We start from the raw sequence: 24,962 nt of genomic DNA, 5'->3' as shown, positions 1-24,962 counted from the left end.
CGCAAACACGCTTCTTTCAGGCACTGTATGTCTGGCAGCATAAACAATCTTGTCCTCCACAGCCAACTCAAGTCCCCTAGAGGAAGATGATGTCTAATTGGTAGTTCAAGAGGTAGAATACCTGAGAATCTCATCTGCAACCTAACAGACATCTCTGATCATGGTGATAGTTTCCACAAAGTATTGCTTGCATTAAAAGATATAGACTTTTATCACATTATAGACATCTTCAGTATTCTATGAAATATTTTTATTGCTTGACATCAACAATAGCCAATCTCTGTTAGCTTTCCAGACACTTTTCAACAAAGCATAGTGCTATTACAATACATCAGCAGCTATTCACATTAATATTTCACCTAAAACCACCATGCCATAGAAAGAATCACAATATATTTAAATCGATAGCACTTAGTACAATTCCATAGTATTTTTAATTAGGCGGATGAGAATATTCATATAAACAGAAAATGCAACCTAAGCTCCACCTGTACTGATTTATAAACATGAAATGTAGCATTAATTTCAAAATTTACCAACAACATACGGATATTCAGTAAGGCAATCTATGCAAAATAAATGCTTGAGCCAAATCATTCTCAAATGGAGTTGGTTTGGTCACAGAACGGAACTTTACATGCAGCCCCTAACATAATTCTTAATAAAACATTATCCTTCAAACAAATAACATGAAACATGATACAAATCCACTCTGATAAAAATATTCATCCTGAAATGCCAACTACAACTTAACAGTCCCGTCTTTTCCATTAGTGTAACAAGCACAGCATATCAACTTTCATTATTTCATTTTCCTAATAAAAGTCAGTTGAAATATAAAGTGCATTTCTCCTTCACACGATGTAAACATTAGAAGTTCCATTTATCAATAAAACAATCCTATTCACACAAAGCTGAATTGCAAGCCTTTCAAATTTGAGCTGTTGCTTGTGGTTTGTCAGGCTTAATTATCAAAATCTATTATTGAAATATGTTCAATGCTTCAAATAGTTGGCACAAAAATTAAGGTTATTCTATCATATCCACTTTTCCTAAACATGTGCCTAGCCAATGTAATTATTGTTGGAAAATCCTATTACTTAGCTGGTTCAAATTGACTGAAACATAGCACCAACATGGTAACAATAAAACAAGGATTCGTATTTCCAGCCTGCTTTCCTCTCAATACAAAAGTCAGAGTTGCTGAATCAAGGAAGTAAAGGTATGAAGAAATTTTTAAGAAAGTGATTTTTCCTCATAATTCCCTCATTCCATTAAAAAATTGAACATTTCCTGTTTCAAAGTTTTACAGACACATTCATTTGAATACATCTGGCACATGCTGAGGAAAGATGAAAATGCTTTTTTCTGGAGTAACTCTACCCCCTAAGAAATTTTCAAAGCAATGGAAAATTACAAATTATCATAGGAATATTATGTGAGCACAATTGTCAGCAATACATTTTCAGAAAGTATCAATGTACAAATTTCCCAAAAATAAGCCTCCAAAAAGCCTAGTCACATTAATGTCATATTATTTCACTGCCACAACATAGCATCACGAGGGTTATAATGTTAGGACCAGGTAGAAGTACTGATACTTCTCAGCAAGTATTTTTCTGGACATTTAAAAGTAAATATAGGATTGAAATTCAAACACTTTGTGTGGCTTCAGGATTTTAAAAACACCTTCACGAAGAATTCTTATAAAGAAAACAATATGTATAATTAGTCAGGTAGGATGTAGTCCTAAAATACCTCTCTATCATACTCACTTTTTGAAATGCTAATAGCAAAATTTTAAAATTGAATGAATATTCAACACTTGTAACATTTACTGATTTAGTTGACATTATGATAATATCCATTAATAATGCATCTTGTTATCAAATATTAAGACATTTAAAATTGATTGCATTACTATCATGCACATAAAAAAGACTAGAGGGCTATTTTGCAAACTATTGCATGTTATTTTCCTCAAAGAAAGAATAAGTATGCAAACTTACATACTTATCCAACTACTAGATTAATAGTTTTTTTACAACATATGTGGTGTTTATCATCGATACAATTGAGCCTTCAAAACAAGAACTGACCACCAAATTCGTGTGTAAGATTTGAGGCTTTTTATTTTGCATAGCATGTGCCTTGAAAAAACATGGTGAAATCACGTAAAATTATTAGAAAATTTACAAAAATTGTATTTTCCACCTTAAAATATGGCTGTGAAATTTTGTTTCCCTGAATACAAGGCCGCACTTTGGGCAGCACATTTCTGGCATGAAAGATTGCATAATTTTTTTCTTTTAATAAAAAAAGGAGAACAAATTTATTGAAAATCTCTGTGCTTAAAAATTTGCTACTTCAGGTAAAATGTAGTCTTGATATCAACACTTGAATCGAAAGAGAAATTGACTTTAAAAAATCATTCATTCAAATTACTCAAATTCCTACTTCAAATTCACAGACAATCTTTATGAAAAAATATTTTAAAAACCTCCAGACATGACTCGGGCATAAAGTATATAAAAACGAAAGACATATGACAATTCCAATAAACTTGAGACAGTGACACTAGCTTAGGTGTGACCACCATAGAACTGTTCATTGCCACATAGCTGCTTTTGCAACATTAACAATTAAACTTAAAACTACACAGATGTGAAACAAATAAACAATTCTGCAGCAATTTAGAAGGATGTAGAATTTATGAGGACAAAGTGATGATTGATGATGATGATAAAGGCTTTATATGAGAAGATGGCTACAATGTTATTTAGCCATGACCAAAAAAACACCACACTAATCAATGCATTACAATGGCCCAGATATCTCCGCTAATGAGAGGATAGGAGGTTTTCACTCTATGCTAATGGCCCTGACTTCAGCAAAAATTTTATTATGGATCACAGAAATAAGTTTCACTAATCCTCAACTAAAATATTTCCCCTTTTTTCAAAGTCCTGCTACAAATCTCTCACAAGCCCATCTGAAAGATGAATTTTCTGCTTGAATTGAATGAAGAGGTGAATGACATTTGAGCTCAATATTCCCAGTCATGATTGCAAGTTTTTTTTACTATCACCTTATGAGTACACTTTGGAAATTGGTAATGGAAATAGTAAGCAATTATAAATGATCATACAACTGGATAAACTAAGCTGGAACATAAGACACTACGCAGACAAAACAATTTGTTGCCACCTTAGTCATTATATCCACATTAGGAGAAAATTTAAACATTGACTTAAGCTTTTTTAACCCAATTAAGACAATAATTGCCCATGATTTGTATAACTTCCAATTTAACAGACAAATATTATAGTCAATCAGACATAATTAACCATACTTTTATGCACAAAAATGTCACAGAGTGCACAATAAGAGGGAAAACATCTTTTTAATTTTAAAATATGGCACTTGATCAGATACAAAGGGAAAAATGATATTTTGACCACTCTCTTTCAGGGAGTCATTTTCATTGCACCTTGGCAACATTTGAAATGTAAGTGCTTAAACAAAAACAAAGCCTATTTTGTTCACCTCAAACTTGGATGAAATTATTAAAGAAACAGCAAGACTAGAAAGACAGTGAATCTTGATGAAGTCAGCTCCATGAGCATGAATTATGCAAATATTCTATGAAAAATATCACTCTTCCATGATCTGGAAAACTATGAAATTACATTACTGCAGATTTACCACATTCCTACAAGTACAACTATGAATATTTTCGAATAGAGAAATAGAGTCACACTTTCCTCCTGCACGAAAGAAAATAGTAGAGTGCATATGATAACCCATATTAATAAAAGCAACACTTAGGGGTCTATTCTCTCCCACCATTTAACTTTAGTAGTCTCCTCAGTGCGATAACCAAGTTTGAATTTCATGGATATATTAATTGTTCAAAAAAATAAACTTACTTCACTGACACTCATGACTTCCCTTGGATACCATTCACATTGCAGAAAGAAAATAGACCCCCAGGAGATGTCAATCATATAAAACTATTATAGTGAAATAAAAACTGAGAAAATTGATAGAATATCATGAAAAACGAAGTGATAGAAGGTATGAGATTTTTTTGCGAATGGAATATACTAAATAAGGACACTTTCTAGGTAGCTTATGTCCAGTGCCTTTCAATTCGAAAATATGTATTGAAAAATTTGGAATTGACACCCATTGGAAGCATCATTTGAAAAGGGGCTAGAAATCTATACTTCATATTGTAGCAGCAACAGTGTGGATGCTCATCAAAAGGGAGAATGCAGTATTTAAATGTAGGCGAGTATCCATGGACAAAGAAGCTTCAAATTATTCAGGGATGGGGTTTACTTCTGACAGTAACAGAAATGAAAATCGAATGAAACCCTAACAACTCTTCAACCTCCATCAGAGAATTGGAAGCGTAGTTACCCTCCAGTTAATTAGGATGCCAAACTGGTGGTATTTCCTCAAATTTGGTAAAATAAGAAGCTATTTTTCACATTTTCAAACCCTCGTCCCAAAATACTCCTTACCTGACATGTCTACAAGACAATACTAATTCCACAAATTCAATCATCATATGAACGCTATGTCCAATTTCAATTCTATTGGGTAAATTTACAGCATATTTAAGTCAAGACACTTAATTTCTTTAACTTTCAGAAAATTCTGCGTTTCGGCGGGGAAATACATGGCAATTAAGTCCTCCCAAACTGATAAATCTTCACATCTAATTGACTAAGTATCATCATATTCCACCTATTCAAGGCAATGATTAGAGAGATTGTTAATTTTTTCAACTAAAAAGAATCATTTTATTATAAATCTGTATTCCATTCAAGAAACATATCCTAATAAGAACTATCAATACCCATATCATCTTCCACTTCTGTTATCATGGTAATCTGGATCAAAATGGAAAAATTATTTTGGTAGTGGATAATAAGAAAGATATAACATGCATTAAGAACTATGAACATTTAAAGCTGGGAACCACTGCTGTGCCCCATACAAAGCCCATTCATTCATACTTCAAACAGTGCATCACATACGTGCATGAAAAGGGGAATCCCATTTATTTAAAATTAGAAGAATGCAACCAATCCATTCATAGATCCAATATTGATAGGCTGTTTTCATACACACCAACAACTGAGTGTCACTTCTGGCTCTAGCATTGGCAATGAATGTGAAATGTCTTCATTCACATCCCTATTGCCACAACAACTTTGATGTTGGATGTGAAATAAGATAAATATCAGATTATAAAACCCATTTATGGCAGAAGCAAAATTGGTATTTGTGTGAAAATGTGCAAATATAAACATAGAAACTTACAACTTGTGCCAACAATGGCTTCTCACTTTCCACACTCATAGCCAGCTCTACATGCCAGTGCCTGCACTAATGCTAGCAATAATGCCAGACTTGAAATTACATGCGAGTTTCCCATGGATTTAAGCCTATCTGGTGCTGGTGTACACAATGGTTTTGTTGGTGAGCATAAAAACAGCCTTATTAAGCAAGCTGATCACTGATAAATATAATCATAAAATACGAAATTTCCTCCACTTATTTCATCAACTCAGCAGCATGTTTCACCTAAGAATTTCTTATTAGCTGATACTTCTCCTTGTAAAAGAATTTGATGAGAATAAATTGTATCACGTAAAAAGACTGTTACAGAATAAAAACATAAAAATAGATTTTTTTAAAATAATATTTTTGATCTATAATTTCTACAATACCACTTAAAGAAATGTAGAAATATTGTGATTTAGCTTTTATAATATTTATGATAGATTTCAAATTAAAAATGCCTGCAATAAATTTTAACCACTTAAGGTTGAAAATATATTCTCTCTCTGTATAATCCATGATTGATAAATGGTAATTAATTATCTATGATAATGTGACAATGACAAGGTAAAAATAGCCTTAATGACAAATAGTGCCATACTATAAAATTCAGTGACCTTGGATAAGCTGTGTGCTTAATTTGAAAAACTAGCTTTGATAGCCGATTTATAAAGGTAACTTTTCAATAACCCTCCAGCTGATACAGAGCTAGATTTTCCATTTTAAACATAAATTCATCTCCTTTTAAGTCATGAAATTTATATAACGCCTTCAAATGAATCTCTGAATAATAGAGTTCCGTTTTTTTTACTCTCTTCCATATTGTTAAGAGTAATTAGGACAGTCATACAAATTCAAGCGCTACATTCAAGCTAGTTACAGTTACAAATATTTTCAAGAACAAATCATCAATCTATCGTACAATCAGGCAGTCTGTGCTGGTTGCAAATCCATCCCCAAGTACTGGAGAATAAATATTCTTTCCTCTTTACAATAGTGTTTACATCCATCAACATTAATACCTCTCCACTTTCCCCACTACAGCACACCTTATCCTAACCCTCTAAACCTAACTTTAGTCATTCTGCCTCAAGTTGAAAAAAAAAATCTTCTCTCATTAAATTTGGGAGAAAACCTTGCAATAATCCAATTCTATTGAATGGCATGCAATGCTGCACAACATACATTTCTGCACTCAGAAAATTTAGATTTACCTTCTCTTCAGTTACAATAATATTCCTCACCAATTCTCAATCACTCGTGTTTGCTGGTACTCGACCAAAGCCAACAAACTGTCTCACGTTTTTCACAATTTTAGATAAGCAAATATTTACATAGTTCACAACCCATAGTGGCAGTATTCAGTTCCTGTCCCTCTACCTTTACAATCGTGTTAAATAACATTCATGATGATGCATAAGGCTTTAGAAATATACTTCGTAATTACAGATTTCAGAAAGTGTTAGGCAATCATTAACTTTTTTATGTGTATTTTTTTAAAATCTCAGTTTTTTTCATAAAAATAAATTTTCTTATCAATGACCCCTTTGCTGGAAATTGTTGCTTCCATTCCATTTTCTTCAAAGGTAAACTTTTAATTTGAGTACCAACTTTTTTTACCTGGGGACATAGTAAAAGGTGAGCAATTTGTGACTCCTCACATCTTGTTCAACCAACTAAACCTCTTAAAATATAATAAAGAGTAAACCAAGATCTGGCCAGCATTACTACATCAGTGATTGCAAAAACTATGGATCTAAGATACAATCGTAACTATTGCAGAAGCTAAAATAAATATCCTCACAACAATTCTGGTGCTGGATACATCAAATTTTTAAAAAATCAACACTATTCAGTGATCACTTTCTTATCAATTGTAGTTCCTCGACAGTGATAGGTTTTACTTGTCTAACACCTTCCATTCAGAGTAGTGTCAAGAAATTTTACATATTTTGTAAGTATTAAGATCCCTGATTCAAGTACAAAACCCGGAAATGAATCAATATAATTTTAAGGCTAATGAAAAATATCCAATCAATTTTAAAGACAGAGTAAAAAATAATCTGACTGACAAAGAGTATATCTTTTACCTGGTTTAACAAATCCTGGTTAAAAGTAAATGGTACCTAGTCGAGGTAACCTTCAATTCATGATTACAAAAGCAGTTTTTAACTGAAATGAATAAATAATTATCGCCTAATTCGATTTCAAGGCTTCCTTCTAACTCGTTATTTCCTTTATTTTGTAGTCTTTGTGTTCATAGAGTAATGAAACATCCACACATATTTTAAAACTTGAAGTATTGGGGTGTTCACACAGATCAGAAATCATGATTAATTTTCAGAATTCAGTAAATCAAAGAGAAAAAAAATTACAGCAAAAAAAACAATCTAACCTGTTCAGCCATTTGCTCACAAGTGTAAAATAAGCTAACGCAAAAGTTATTGCTCACTTTTCAAAAGTTATTACATCTATGAAGAGACTATGTCTGGCTTGTTAACTTGTTCAGGAATAAACGATTGTTTAAGGAAAAAAATCATTTACTACAGTGAATACACCAACAAACCACACAAGACCCAAGCATAAGGCAGAGGATTAGCATAAAAGAGGCAACATACTAGACATGAGTTCACAATGATACCAACTTATCAGCGAAAGGGTAGAGGCCATAATATTTTTTGAAATGAATAGCTTGATAAGTAGGTGATAGATCGAAAAATGGAAAGCTATGGATCTCATTATTTTTCAAAATTGACAATAAAAATTGGTAAACAACCCCATTACTGGTCACTTACCAACTACTCATTTAACAGAATTATATTTGAATTGTGAAATGCCATAAGTAACGAAATGTCCAAGTATGAGTACTTCATAGTCAGTGTTTTATAGCAGTCAATATTAATTTATTCTAAGTATTAAATATCCCCACTAAATTGCACATTATAGGGACAATTTCCTCCTTCAATGGATACATCTTTCCAATGAAGTTAGAAATACAACAGCCAACCTTTAAAAATAATGCAATCCATCATTTATGAACTATCAGAAAATGAAGAAAAGTATAAGAAAATTGAAATGCTACCAAGAATACTTAATGGGCACTTTGGTGCACTTTAATGGTGCTGTAGGATGTTAGAGCCTCCTGATTTAGTATATGATTTCACATGTGAGTTCCACTATCTTTTACATACATCTATTGCTTTGCCAGGCAGACACAATTCACATTAATAATTTCAAACCACATTAATAATAAACTAGACATATTAAACCAGGTATCAAATGAATTTTGAATATGTGCACACAATGCGCTAAATAACTAAGGCGAATTAAAAAAGTTGCCCCATGAATCTTATTATTTACACTATGTAGTACGGCTCCATATTACTTTGAGAAAATGTCATTCGAACACTTTCAATTTTTGGCATATTCTTCCAATTCAAATCACTCTAATTACTTACAAATGATAGACCATCATAAGCACTCATTTCAAATGAATAGGGTATGAGTTACCTCTACTTAGAAAATATATTTTATTTCACATCATACCTCTTCTATCGATTACTCTCCTTATAACAGGAACTACATGATAGCATGAAAATATACAAATCATATAATAAGCCAGAAGAAAAAAATGGCAGCAATTGCAAGCTCAATTCCAAAAGTAACCATACTTGAGACCCATGCACTAACAAAAATATATTTAACTACTGTCTTCTAAACAGAAATTAAACTCACTGACACGTCAAATATCATACAACCATTTCCAAAACAAATAATCTCACGTTCAACATCTATTAATGTACACGCTTCTATATCAATATGTACAAATATCATTATGAACAAATATATTTTATGTATGTACACATGCAAAGAGTTTTATGACTAGGAAAATAAGAAACCTCACATAGATATCTTTTCATAACACTGGGCAAATACCTGAATTCGGTGGATATATATGAATACATAGCAGTCCTTACATACTAAGATGTTAATTTACTTACACATAATGGAAGAATGATAAATTTTGGGAACCTAATTAAGCAATATATTAACATAAATACCCATAATCCCATCATTATTTAGCAGCACCAAAAAGATATCCCAAATAAAAAAAGTAGGAAACTGTGTAAAGGTTATCAATCATAACTAGAAAAAAAAATTCCACGCCACATACATGAATTCATCAAAAGTAATAAAACAACATGGAAAATTTCACTATTCTAACTTAGTTGACACAATGAAATGCAAGGAGGAAAGTGTGAGAAAAGAAATTTTCAAACCCATCAAAAGTATCATTTTGCCTCCATCTCCATTGAGAAAATGTCTTCTGTGCCACAAGAAAAAATATTATTGAAGCCCGAGAAGAGAAATAGTTTACTTTTTACATTAAACTGATACGTTACCCTTTCATTCACTGACTTACAACTGCTTTTCATAAACCTTCATAACTACGAATTTTCCTCGGCTTCTGCGTTAAATGTTCTTACACATATATATGCCAAAAATCTATTACTGGTAGTTTCATAGTGTCATTGTAGGATCTCCTTGTGCAAGGAATTTAATTTAATTTCAGCCACATTTCTAATAAAAACTCTTTTTCCTAAGTTCCAGTAGTTTCAATTCATACACTCATCACACCAATAAACTGAAAGTAGCTTGGAGCAAAAGTACTTTCATTCCTCGTAAACTATTTTCTATAAATTCTCTGCGTAACAATTTGAAGAAGAAGAGCAACTTAAATCCACTTATTTGGAATAACAAAAAATTTAAAGCCATTGAATGCAATTCAGAGTGTTGAAATTATGAAACAGGGAAACTTTTAATCAAACAATCCAATATAGTAAACCAGTGGAGGATACGTCCGGCTATGAAATTAGGAGGAGGAAATGCCAAAACACATAAATTTAAGTAATCAAAATATGTTTGCAACGTAAACAGGACCAAAGATGCCATTTGCTCAACTTTCATGGGAGAAGATGGGGGCTTCCCTCCTTGGCTACCAATTTACCATCATCACAAACAACCTCTGTAGCAGTGAAGACAGCATAGAAGAGAGATCATGAATGACAGTGACAAGAGAAAATTAAAATCTCAATGAAATTAAGCTTTATTAAAAATGAGTTAAAGCTACTAAGTCATTTTGACAAAAACTTCATAGCTTCCACTCATCTTGCAAAGAGAGCACCAAAACACAATGGCAATGCGTTTTGGTATGATACGTGGTATAGATTAGCCAATGAAAATTTTTTCAAAATATGTATGTATACCAACAGGATAAAAAATTCACCACTTAAAATCAACCAACCTTTTCAAGTTTGACACGCTGGAACTGTGCCCTTGACTACAGAATGCTTTACAGATCTGCTTATAGCATTGCAAAAGCAGAAATGTGAAGACCTGATTTAAAATTTCACGAGAAAACTCAAAAATTTCAAAATCAAAATAAGCAATTAAACAACAAAATACTTCCAAATGATCATCTCTATTACAGTCCCATTAAAATAAAAGCACATTCCCTATCACATGCCATGAGAATAAAATCTCAAAGAACAGCTGTTATCAGGACAATAGTTCAAACTTCATTTCTTATTAAGCCACAACTACAACCATAACTGAGCAACACTGCAATTACTGACTAGAACAGTTTTGAAAACCAACTTTTACCAATATAATTAGATATGTAAAGTAAATGGAATTCACACTAGCAAACCAAAATCATCAATACACTCATATCCTGGGAGGTAGAGTTATTTTTTTTTAACTTCTTGTACGATTTGGATACATACAAAAACTTTTGATACCTTTAACCAACTATCATGGAGGAAAACTACAACAACCATGACTACATCCAAATTATTGATCAAGAATTTTTGTATCCACTTTAACTAGTACAAAAATATGTTTACCTTTACCACACATGACAAAATGAGATGGTAAAAATGAGACACGATTTATGTTAGCCAAATGAAACATCAGTCATAAAAACTATAAAGTATTCTAAAAGGACAAGATTCAACAGATAATTATGTGATCACAGTGGGTTCCTGTCTACCTGTGAATTGCCGTAAACTGGACAATTCAAGAGCAATTTCAACCAATGGCTTCAACATAACCTGAAAACAGAAAAAAGAACATCCAGTGAACCAATAGGTTTTAAGGAAAATACTAAATTTTTCAGGTAAAAATTGAAATATGTACCTGTGAAATAGGCTTTTATATGCCCTTTTTATAGGAAATATGTATAGCAATTTATATGGGATATGTAGCAGAGGGATGGAACTGAATCCATAAGGGGCAAATCTATTACCTACATAACAGAAATGCATGCAAGGAATACAAATGATGGCTTCCGGAATGACTTCATGGAACCAATTCACCATGTAAATGGCAACACATACTGATTTTGTTGCTCCAGATAAAAAAACCTTCAATTAAGCAATCTGGGTTTTGAAGTATTACTTCATTGTCAGGACTGCTTCATTGGTGGGGTTGAGTGAATTACGTTTTTTGTGTGGAACAATTAAATCAGAATTGCCATCTACATCTATGTAATGAAAAAATACACCTAAGTAAAAAAAAAAACAACAAGAAATTTAAGATTAATAAATCCACTAAAGATGAATTATATTGCACCATAACTGAATCATCAAATGATATTTTCAGTACTGGAGGATTCCACATTCAAAGCCATTAATATGTTTCCCGCCACACACCATCAAATGGAGTCCAACATGACTCCAAATGCTATTTAGTGAGACACCAAATGGCATCTCAATATTCTACTGGATATATTCTTCACACAATTCTAATATGTACATAGCTACTTCATTAAGGCCAGGCAGAGAATGTGTTAAACAAATAATGGATTTGTTCTATTCTACAGTAATAGGACCCTTTCTATGGGTTTAAGAGGCTCGATTGCATTAGCATATCTTCAATAATACAATAGAAGACAGCTCAACTCTTCATTGGTTTCTGAGCAATAGGTTCTAACCCTTGCAATCAGTTCCACATCTCCTCATTCCTATTCAAGCCTATACATTAGGTTATGATGCTGATAATTCTTTTGAGCGTAGGTAACTGTGGTTAAACATAATTTCATAGCCCAGTTGTGGATGAGCCCATTGCCTCTCAACCAGGGTGATAAAATAAATCATCAAAACATAAAATAATTAGGACTCGCAAATTTATTCTCCATTTATGTAGCCAAAACTGCCCATTCATCAGGGTAGGGCAATACTATTGAACGTTTTTGTATTCATATGTCTTATCAAATCTAAGACTTAAATTACTTGCATAACAGTTTGACCAATAATAATGCACTTTACGAGCATGTGCATTCATACATGTATATAATTCTGAAGCTGAAGAGTACAATAATTCACTAATTGTAAATCATTGGCCCATTAATTTTAATAACTCACGAACAAATATGCAAAAAATTAGGAGAGGCAAGGTAAGCAGTTTTAAAATAAAACAACTTCAAAACTGAATCACGACAAGAAAGAATAATGTGCTGATAACTATGCGTAAAGTTCATGCCAAATTAATAAGAATGACTTTGCATATTGAGTGCAATCATGCCATTGTAGCCTATGCCATAATGGGCACTTTCTCAATCCCTCCGAGACTTCATCACGAGGAGACGATTCGCGAGCGCCTGAGTACCACTCTCGCGAAGCGCTGGAGTACGTCGTGCCAGCTTGATTCACGCGTGCCGCTTGATTCTCGCGTCTAGTGAAGTCCTCGCAATTTATAGTGAATTCATCAATGGTGTCGGCCTCTTTATGCCATGTGTGAACTTCTATTACCCTCCGCCACCACCTCCCCAATTGTAAGGTGAAACGTCAGTGTGAAACCTGTTTCCCCGCCTCTGCCTACACCTCCCCTCTCACGCCTGCTTCGAGCGCGGTCGCTATGCTGTAAGCCGCCTGGCTTGCTCTCTCTGCTCCTGACCTCGGACAAGGAAGGAACTCCTCGTGCCCGGTATCTTCCCAACTTCAAGAGTACATTAACCTCAGGCAATTTAGCATTATATGTATTGTGTACCTATAGCTTACTTTAGCACATTAAATGTTTAAACTAAATTTATACTGTTGGAAATCAACCCTATTGTTTTGTTATTTTTCACTCCTAACTGCCTAATTCTCGTCAATTCATTTCTCGGGACGTGTGTGCGTTGCAAGCCATGGTTCTAAGAATCAAGGGCTTTTGGAATCTAGTGTTTTTCCCCTAAAATTTCAAAGTTTCCACAAAGAGATTCTAGTCTTCTCATACAATGGAAGGAATTTGGCACACCACCTCTTGCATCATTTTACTCCATGCTAATACACCCATGTCTCGTATAGCGCAAGGGATGCGTTCCTTGGGGTCTTTGCGCTATACGAATTTGCGTTATACGAGAGCCTTTTAACATTGGGAAGATAGGGATGCGTTCCTGGTAGCATAGGTCTTGGGTATTGAATTTCCTATAAAACATCTATATTCCCTTAAAAAGCCTTAGAAAACATTAATCATATAAATTTTTATAGTTTAAAACATCTTTAAAGATAGTATGCACGCATTCAAAGACTTTTATTCACGTTAAAAAAAATTCTTACGTGCTTTTGAAATTCCCTCCTGTGGTGCGGGTAGGCTAACATCTGCTATCTCAGGGGATCGTAATGCGTTGCCGGCAGTTGACGATTTTTCAAACTAGTCTAAAAACAATTATTGTGTCACTCAGGCCCTTTTGTCGCTCATCGAAATGACAGGAAAATGCTACTTTGAATGCCATTTCATAGCTAGCGGAGTTTATGAATGATTAATCATTTTAATTTGAAGTCCTCCGAGTCATTAGCAGCTACGTGAAACAGCCTTTAAATGCCTTGAAACCTGACCCAGGTTTTCCTTCGTTGAAAATGAATGGACGAGATTGCATTCTTTTCCAAAACAATATCGTCTCGTCAACACTAAAAACTGGTTGAGGGGGAAAGGAGCCACTTTCAATCACAGCTTGGAGTTCATCAGAAAATGTTGCGGTGACTGCGCTATCAACACTTGCAGATTCACCTGATATCGCCGCACTGAAAATACCTGCTTGCCGTTTAAATTCTGGAACCAACCGGAGCTTTCACTAAATGTCTCGGAGCGATTACCACTCTCGTCTTTTTGTACTGATTCACTTTGAACTTTCCGTATGTGTAGACCGCTTGGTTGAAGTTGGTGCGGCTGAGGTCACTGATGTTTTAACTTCGTCTTTAGTCAGAATAAGGCATCGTGCGTTTAAACTTCCGCGCAATATCGCTTTGACCTTCTCCATTTTCAAAGCAATTGACCTCTTTCAATTCCTCTTCTAGGTTTATAGTTTTTCTTGATAAATTCTTGATTTTTCTATACGCATTCCTATTTTTTGGCATATTCTCTTGGTTTTTACTCTGTATGGCTCTATCTAAATCACCTTCCACTGCTGAACTGTATTCCTGAGACGCAGAAGGGCTATGACTGCGGGGAGGGAACGAAGCCATTGTGTTTAAGACTCTATAGCGGACCCTTTTATGTGTTGATGCTATTCATGCGCAACTCGGCCACCGCTCCATTTGTCCCCCGTGAATACCGATGACCTTGAAGGCTTTAGCGTAGACCCTCTACCTGGAAGTCAATCGCCCGATAACCTATGGCGGCAAAAATACGTCTCAAACCGTATTGCTGAAAAAAAATCATTTCCACCAGCCCCACGCTTAATTTACGATCTAAATTCTTTTTTATCATTCTGTTAAGGAGACGAGATAAATTACTTCGGTAGTCCGGCTATCTGGACCCAATGACGAGTAATACTTTTGGCCATTGCACAGTAATGGATTTCGATTAATATATAAACAAAAAAGAAGATTTGAGGCAAGCAATAATATAAATATGCGTAAAATGATAGAAATTTCGTGTGTAATTAGCGCAAGTTCACGTTTTATCACGAGAGCGTTTAAGATTTTTGATTAGGCTACACTGCGTTGCAATGTTTCCCCGAGGAACGAATTTGCGCTGTATCGAAATTGCGCTAATCGAAATTGCGCTATACAAGACATGGGTGTATTAGAATTACCAGCTCAAAAAGTTTATAAAGGATTTGATACTTTCACAATGAACCACAGTTTTTCTCATGCTTTCACGGGGTTAGACTCTTCATTTCTGCTAATTTTTAATGGATAAGTATTTCATCAAAATTTGGTCATTAATGGAAATCCCTACCCAGACAGAGGCCCGAGAAAAATAAATCACTTTAAAAAATCACAACTTTATAAGGTTTAAATACCATTGAATATTGCCAACACCAATATTAACTCTAGTTATCATATGAGAGCATGCATTTTTAAAAGGAACCAAGTCAATTTCACCAAATAAATTCTCAACCATTAAAAACAATTATTAAAAAAACTTTGCTATTCCACATGAAATTTATGTTTGACTAGTTTTGACTTGTTATCATCAGGCAAATGTAGTTGCTATTAGAACATATAGAATAGCAATTTTTTTGAATTTTTTAATTGCTACGGATATTCCACCAAATTTTGCATGACACAATCAATTCGATACTTGACCAATTTTTTGCAGTACTTCAGATAACTGGTATAAAATAGCATCTAACACTAAACTTCCTACTACATATGAATGTCAACTCTTTTATAAAATAGGAAAATAATAAAAAGTAACGTGATCTGGACACAGAACTTAAGAAAGATAAAAATTAAAACTTCATATAACCAACAAACCTCAACGAATAGAAAATTCTCAACAATTCAAATAAAGAGCCTTTGCTCACCGATTGGCTAGGATTATGGCTAAATCATAGATTCTCATAACTGATTACTAACCTGTGCACTCAAATTATGCTTGGATAAATCAGATTCATAGCTATCCACATAGAGGCGAACAGTTGCTCCTGAACTTCCTGTTCCGCTCAATCTGTATATTACACGAGATCCATCTTCAAATATCACACGAATGCCCTGAAAAAAAAATATATATAAGAATACCTATCTATTAAGATAAAATTTCATCATTCCAGTGAAAATTTTACCCGCATTACACTTACCTGCTTTGTAGCTACACTTTTATCAATAGGGTCAGTGTAACTGAAGTTGTCCCCTGTCTTCACCTTATACTTCTTCCCATCTACAGGAGAGGTTAACTCCTTGCCAACAAAACTGGGGTCAGTAACTTTAGCTTCCAATTCAGCCATCATGCGATTGCATGGGTCAGATTCACAGTTTTCATAATCATACCTAAAGAAGTTAAGCATGAGAAGAAATAAGGAATATCCAATAAGGCCTCGTCACCCATGAGCAATTTATCTAGTTAAAAAGATGCACAAATGTTAATATTCATAAACCAACAGAAGTCTTAGAATACATGTCAACAAAATTTTATCCATGAAAAATTCACCACATGAAAGTCAGGCATAAAATGTTACATCAATGCAATGGATCTTTAACATCATTGTAGAATGACATTGATTAAGGTAGAAATTAGGCGGCCATTGCCCATTTCTTAATGCAGTACTACTGATGCAAGGTTAGCACTTGGGGAAAATTTATCAAGGCATTACACACAAAAATTTATAAAAAATAACTAATTTTTAAAAAATGAAAAAAAAAAAAAATGGTTCTGTGGAAAATATGGAGTTAAATTGTGAATTAAACTCTATGATCGTGACTGGTTGTTTGCAAACTAACAAAAAATACTAAAATTACTTTTTAATCTATTGTAATGAAATTATTAAAATAATTTCCAAAATATATTTTAAAATTTGAAATCCTGAGGCATTACCTCCACTGCCACCACCAGAATGGTGGGCAAACTCAATTAATTGTTCATTATTTCCGCTAACTTACCTGGTGAAGAAATTCCTGCCATATTTGCTCCAATGTTTTGTGAGGATTTCTTCTATGGATGCTGATTTGGAATCAGTCGATTTTGAAGCTAAAACTGATAACCATGCTAATGCAGCCCATACTCCATCTTTTTCTCTTATGTGATCAGATCCAGTGCTATAATGCGAGTATGGATTTAAAAAAGTAAAAATGTTACATCTCAAAACACTTAGAAAGCATAGTCTGTTTTTTCTCCTCAATGTTCCTGTACATGTAGAATAAACCTATACTTTTTAATGATTTAAAGGACTCTCTTAACAATCATCCAACAAGGAATTTAATCAGGTGTTGATTTGATTCCCAGCAATTAACAAGACTTAACAAGAAAAAGTCACAAGATTTTCTGAAGCTAGAATGCTAGTAAATAATATGGAACATATTTACTTCCTCTAAATTGTATAAAAATGGCAGAGATTCCTTTAACAACAGATTCAAATATCAACGAGAGAAAGAATAATGTCAATACGTGAGAAAAAAATAAGGGTGAAATTCTCTTCTAAAGATGTCAACTTGAAATAAAGACACAAGCTTTCCAAAAGCAAACTGAGTATTGAAAAGAAATACAGTCTGCATAATTAGTGGTAAACTATTCTAAAGCAAAAGATTAAATAGTCATACCCAAAACTTTCTTCGCCACATAAGGATAATTGTCCTGCATCCATCAGGTTACCGAAATATTTCCACCCAGTAGGAACTTCAAAAAATCCTTTTTTGGTTGAAGCAGCAACCCTGGTGAAAATAAAAAATACAAACTTGAATAAGACTTAATTCCAAAAGGATCTAAGCTCATGATACAAACTAACAATGAATATTTATTTAACAAGCATAGTAAAAATAAAAGCATGTCATTAATAATTTCAATACCATATATGTAATGCAAAAATACAATATGAGCCAAATCTGTTACATTATTTCAATTGATAATATACTGCAATAAAACAAAACATGGTAATTTAGGAGATAAAATTGTTAGGCAATCAGAGATTATACACTAGTTCATGGCATAAGCATTTACCTAAGTTATTTAGCAAAATTGTATTTAGTGGTATCTTGAAAGAAATGAGGTTTTATTTTATAAAATATGAAAGACAGAACTTGCTTTTTAACAAAGCACTTATTATTCAAACTACATATCTATAATATTTGAAAGAATACTAGTATAATAACCGAATGAATGGCTTCGACAATCTTAGGACACGACAAGGCAATGTATTGATCCACATAACTGCTCAAGTTGAATACTATAACGGAAACATTTCTGAGACCTACAATGGAAATCTTCCATAGATATTATCTTATAAGTAATAAAAACATTCACACCATTTTGGTTTTCAGACAGAGGACTTTGATGGTGCTCGGGTTTTGAAACCTTTGTACGTGTAAACTGCAGAAAATTACCACACAAATTATTCAAAAGCATCAGTGGATGACTTTCTAAAATTAATTCGTAATAAAACAACATACTCACTATTTCCAATTACATATTTCACTCAATATTTACCTATCCACAGCTCCACCAGTTGGCATACTCCTAGCATATCCCTTGACCCCAGTTTTTTTGAAGTAAGGAATACAATCTAAGTTATCAGCCAGAACCGCCAGGGAATCAGAAGGTGTGACAAAAAATGCATTCTTTCCTAGAATCATGTTGCGATCCTATGAAAAAGAAAAATTAGTATCATAAATCATAAAATATCAAATAGAATTAACCATTATAAAAGCAATTCAAAAGATAATGTCCTAAAAATTGAGCAAATGAAGTACACTCATAATTAATGTCAGAAGAAAAACTATACATCTAAAGCAATCAATTTTTAACAGAGGTAAATGAACAAATTTCAGCCAAAGTTGAGACACTACATGCATCATATCCTCCGAAGCATGCTTCGCCCACAACTCACCTAGAATGGAGTTTACTCTTATCGGGACGTCAGAAAACACAGCCAACGTATTCGGCATTGAGAATGCTTCAGGACACATTCGTTCCAGTGGTGTAGTGGATAAAGTATTATATTTTCTGATGTCCCGATAAGAGTAAACTCCATTCTAGGTGAGTTGTGGGTGAATCATTATTCGGAGAATATGGGGAAGAATTCGTAGTTAGATCTTTTGCACACTGTCTTAATGCAATGGATATGATTATTTCCCCAGTATAAGGGGAATATTGCTTTTAAAATTCCTGGTTGTATAAGAGCATTATGAGGCAGAAATTTTGGAAGACAAGTAGTTCCTGAAATGGCTGCTTTCAGACGCCAATGAGCCGTGCGTTAATTTTTCCGCCACCGTACCCGAGGAATTCATATTTCATTAAATATGATGCATTGGAAGGAATAAAATGATGATGAACCACAGAAAAAAACAAATAGAGGATAGGTGCACAATATTCAGAAAATGAACTGAAGTGGAAGGGATTAAGATTGAGAGGACATTCCATCTAACAGCTTAAATCATAAAAAAAACAAACATCTGAGGAAATTAATTTACCCCATCACCATCAAAGGCAGCACCAAAGTCATGCTCCCCTTTCTTAAGAGTTTCCACCAAATCAGCAGCATAGGTGAGATTTGGATCAGGGTGCAGTCCTCCAAAGTCCTCCAATGGAGTGACATTAACAGCAGACTCTTGCGGTGCACCTAGCTCATCCACAAAAATCCTTTTTACGTAGGGGCCAGTCACTATTGATAAAAACCATCAGTACAAATATGAACATTTCAGTATTTTCCAACAACAGACTGATAGTACCTTATCAATTTACATGCACATTATAATCAACTTCCATACAGAGGACTAAGAAACTTGTCAGCAGAGATAACTCTTACAGCAGAAAGTATTAAGTAAAATATAAGATTATAAATGTATAATTTGCAACATCTTTAAAGATAAATAGCTAAATATAAATGCCACATAAATTGTTAAAAAAAGGTACAATATACACTGTAAAATAAGGACAGAGTTATGTTCAATTTTGGGTTTATGACAGTAAACTGCTTTGAAAGAGCAACACCTGAAGGTATAAAATTAACATCGAATCAAGAATTCATCTGGATTAATCATTAAATAAAAAAGAGTAGAGTATAAATTAATGATAAACTAACTTTTTCGATCATATGATCAGTGATGGAAATAAGAATATTACAATCATAAAACATAAGTAACTCATGCTCACTGAGTTAGATGAATCAATATGGAGAGACCGTTAGCTTATTAGATTTTCCTGGATTTCACACACTTATACCACTTCTTTTTTAACAAAGCGGGTTTCTTTGAATTATCATCATCTTCAGGTGCAAATAGGGTAGTTTCCTTCATCAAAGAAAACGAAAGGCATTGATTGCGATTTGTTACCCAACATTAGTGTATTCATAATATACAAATTATTTAGTTTTAGAAATACCAGGCATTAATTGTGATTCTTTACCTACCATTGGTGTATTCATAATATACAAATTATTTGGTTCAAGAAATGCCGGCTTAGACCAATGGCAATGGTCAATTTTATCCTCATTTGAAAAAGGCCAGATTGGCGCCCATGCGATTCCACTCCGCGTGACGTCACAGAGGCTCAGATGTTATACGAGTAGTCAGGTGTTTTACATCGTCTGAGATTACCAATGCATGCATGAGGCACAGAGCTCAGGGAAACATGTCTTAATAATCACCTATTAAAACTGGCTAAGGTCGGAAAGTTTTCTTCGTTTGATAAGGTATTAATAAACCTTATTTAAGCCAAGCGTTACCAGCTACCATGGTACTCTGCCACCTGCTAGTACCCTGCATCGTATCAGTGCTCAGAGCCTCGCCCAAAGGTCACCTTACTTGCGGCAGCAGGAACCAGAACGATGTCACACGCAGTTTTCCCGGCATTCATACTTAGCCGTCGTGTTTTCGCGCACTTGAAAATTTTCACTTTTCATTTTATCGCGATAAATAGATATCCTCATTTAAAAATCTAGAAGCGTGAAATACGTACTCCAGGAGTAATAATCTTTTGATTTAGGCAATAAAAAAATAAAAGGAAACCACCCTATTATAATTTGAATTAATGAATTATGAATAATTCTGAATTATTATTAATTTATGATTTAAAGTCATAATTTGTGCCTGAAGATGATGATAATTCATTGAAACCCAGGTCACGCTCTGTTCAAAAATAATTTTTTCACAACCATTGCTATTGAATTTTCTCTTCACACATATGGATCTAAAGTAGTGACCAGTAATAAGAAGTGATGGTTCATCTAATAAATTCTTTTTCTATACCACATCACAAAAAAAGTAGAGAGGAGGAGTAGGAAATCTCTATCGGGATGTGAGAAAGCAAGTGAAATGGGGGAATGTCATTTTTTATTTCAACTTTGTAGGCCTATGATCCAGAAAACAGTCATGAGGAATAGCTGCTTCCCTTAAAAATGGAAGTTTTACTACAATTTCCTTGGAATCTTCTGGTCAAAGCCAGATACAGGATACGCAGCCCATTCTTTCAGGGCTAATCGAATATAAATTCTAGGAATGCCCATGCATATGATGTTTAGATCCTTGATCAATAAAAAGCATAGCAATGAAAAGGACCCTGTAATTACTGGGTAAAAATTAATACTGATTTTTTAGAAGGATATGTTTAAAATACTTTCATTGCAAAATTATGAACTCCTGTCATAAACATGAAAGTTCCTATCCTTATTAGGCCATTACTAATAGCACAAAAGGCATATCAATAGTTCAAAGAAGCTACATTTTCAAACTGGGCATTCATAATAAGTTTCCCAAAGTTGTTTTTTTTTATAAATATGAATGGTTTTTAGAGGACTTAATGAACTAAACCATTCTTTACTGAGGCTTTGGCTGAGATCTGAGTTGAACGACCATTTTCTGAAGGGGGAGCCCATCCTTGCAAGTAACATTAAAGGCACAAGGTAGTCTGGTACTGATGTTACTAATACATGGATGGAATGCCACACAATTCAAGGAATACCACATGAAATTAATTGTACGACTAAAATTTTAATAAATTTTTATATTCTTTGTAAGGTTCTAAGACAAGAGGCATAACAATACTATTGCTTCAACCTCCTTCAATAGCTCACACCTTCAAGGATGAGCAAGGGAGCATGGGGCCCCCAGAGGGAAGAGCATTGGGGTACCGTTCAAAGGATCTGGGGCTCAAATCGTAAGTGCTACTTAATTATTCTATATGTTTAAATGCTGCAAAAAAGGGAATATATAAAAAAAAAATTGTCACATACCTCCATTCATAGCATTAATCAGCAGTTTAAAAGGAGGTCTACCATTTCCACCTTTGACTAACTTCCGAATTTCCTCAAAGTTAAAGATCTCCTTCATCAGCTCAAGATAATCATCCACAGGATCAACTATTTCAACAACCATACTCCCCACATCTTCCACCTATGCAATTAAAATATAAATTGCAATATATATGCCATTTTATGACAGAAACCAATAATAATAATAATTCTAGGACATGTGATCAACATTTATAGAACAAGTCAAGTAGGTACACAAAACAAACATAGACAATAAAAGTAAAATCATATATTCAGATGTAATGACATAAATTCATCAATGGAATAGCAAGAACTGCTCACCTGATACCAGTAATGCCTGGCTATTTGATACATTATCACAAAGGAGTAAATGTGTGACTTTATGCATGCAAAAATAAGCACAAAAATGAAGTGTAACCACCCAAATTTTGAAAATACATGAACAGGAAACAGAACCAGTTCTAATATGGTTAAAGCGTTTGTATATATTCCATTTCAACCCACCAAAATTTATTTTTATTTAATTTTAAAGTTTATGCATTCACACATTAACACAAATAGGTTTACGCATTGTGTAATAAGGCATTGAGATCTGTAGTCATAAAGCAATTAGTTTCCTCACAGCAAACATAAGCTACGGTGCAAGGCTGCTGAATTAGCTATCAATACATAACAGCTATCTGATACATACCTGGAAAGTATGAGTGCCATTTATTGATATGTCACACGTTAAATCTTTCACAATGCGGTATTCAGATATAGTTTTAGTCAATTCATAAATGGTATTTGTAACACCATCAGGAGCAGGGCCTGTAACAAGCAAGAGGCCATTATTTAACTACATGGTTGAAAAAGCAAAATTGATGACTTCATTTCCTACAGAACATTCCCACATACAAGATAAGATTGGACATTCAAAATATGTCATGGACTAAAACTTAGCTATTTATTTCTTTCATGATATACTCAGTATTCACCTCCATTAGCAGTGTTAAATTTGATTCCAAAATCAGCTTCAGGACCACCAGGGTTGTGGCTGGCAGTTAAGACAATCCCACCATGAGTAGAACGCTTGCGAATGAGGCACGACACAGCAGGCGTTGATAAAATACCATCTCTTCCAACAATTAGATGTTTGACCTGGAAAAGGGATTAGAAATTATGTTTGCTGATGAAATAGAGATTATACGAGCTCAGATATTATCTCACCCAGTTCAATGGTTGAAAAAGACATTTGAAGTGTTACTATATTGTTAATGGGTATTGTATGGGAATTATGTAAAGCGATGGAAATGGAGAAGTGTTACCATTTCTTCGTTTACAATGAGGGTAACATGACAATTTACTTGGTAATCAAACAAGAACACCATGAAAATTTGAGGCAAATCATTTATAGCATTCTTCATTTAAAAAAATTTCACATTACCACCAAAATGACTCAAAAATCTTATAGTTGTAAGGCGCCACAAACGAATTACATGGAAACCCTGAAGAGTCTGTGCATACACACTTACATACTATAACAATGAGTGATTAAACCACATTAAATTCAAATATTTCAAATGGAGCAGACGTCAATACAGGATTGAGTTATTTCGCCGGCCGAAACACCAGCTGGGTGGATGCAATTTTGTGCTAAACATTTAACTTCAATCCGCACTAGCATTGATTTTTTACAAAGAAATTCAAAGAGAATACAACAGCAAATAGAAAGAATTTTTACTAACCCCATTGGCCGCACAAATTTTAATAATTATGCTCACTGCCTCTTTTCCATAATACCGGCCGTCTCCTCCAACAACGAGTGAACAGCCCTTAAGTTTCTCCTTCAAAGAATTCAAAATGCACTGAACGAAATTCTCTGTGTAGTGCTGCTGCTGGAACACTTTCACTGCTTTTCGTAGCCCACTTGTGCCGGGCTTCTGCCCTTCATACACTTTTGTTGAGACTGTAATTGCTTTCAACATTTTGATGCAATATTACCACTCTTAAAAGCTTTAATATAAACGCTAACGTTGACTATATATCGTAGAACAGTGAATAAAGGGAGCAATTCCTCGAGTGAGAGACAACGACCGCTACAGACGATGTGAGGACGCACGAAAGTTAGCTCGCTCTGGCTGTGATCTTTGTCAAGGGCAAACATGAGGCGCCTAGTTTAATTTTCACTTCACGGAGATATTGAAATTTATTACACCCGTTGGTTTAGATTTGGTTATAAACGCATGGGAAGAGGCAATAATACAATAAATCTTACTCAAAACGATTATATAATAACGATTTTCGATATTTTGTTTAATTAATATAAAAGATAATAGAAACCACCAACTGTCAAACGAAAAAAATGTATATTCATTCTATTTCTTAAGCATTTGATGTTCGATATAGATAGACGACAAGAAAACGGTAGAAATGATCC

General features: G+C 34.0%; 1 protein-coding gene across 1 annotated transcript; it reads right to left on the bottom strand.

The window, feature by feature from the left end:
- Positions 1 to 233: 233 nt before the first annotated feature.
- Positions 234 to 24,808, bottom strand: LOC124166351 (phosphoglucomutase). Its single transcript, XM_046543815.1, has 11 exons — positions 24,271 to 24,808; positions 23,521 to 23,683; positions 23,235 to 23,353; positions 22,505 to 22,664; positions 19,746 to 19,936; positions 18,763 to 18,917; positions 17,880 to 17,990; positions 17,223 to 17,378; positions 16,424 to 16,613; positions 16,203 to 16,337; positions 234 to 11,468 (listed from the first exon to the last, which is right to left on the bottom strand). Exons 1-11 carry the CDS (start codon positions 24,508 to 24,510, stop codon positions 11,379 to 11,381), a joined length of 1,710 nt encoding a protein of 569 aa, XP_046399771.1. The 5' UTR covers positions 24,511 to 24,808; the 3' UTR covers positions 234 to 11,378.
- Between the last annotated feature and the right edge of the window lie 154 nt (positions 24,809 to 24,962).

This window comes from Ischnura elegans, chromosome 10 (genome assembly GCF_921293095.1).
Source record: "Ischnura elegans chromosome 10, ioIscEleg1.1, whole genome shotgun sequence".
In the NCBI taxonomy this organism is placed as follows: domain Eukaryota; kingdom Metazoa; phylum Arthropoda; class Insecta; order Odonata; family Coenagrionidae; genus Ischnura; species Ischnura elegans.
Note: the sequence above shows the minus strand (reverse complement) of the source record. Positions and strands in the feature narration are given on the sequence as shown.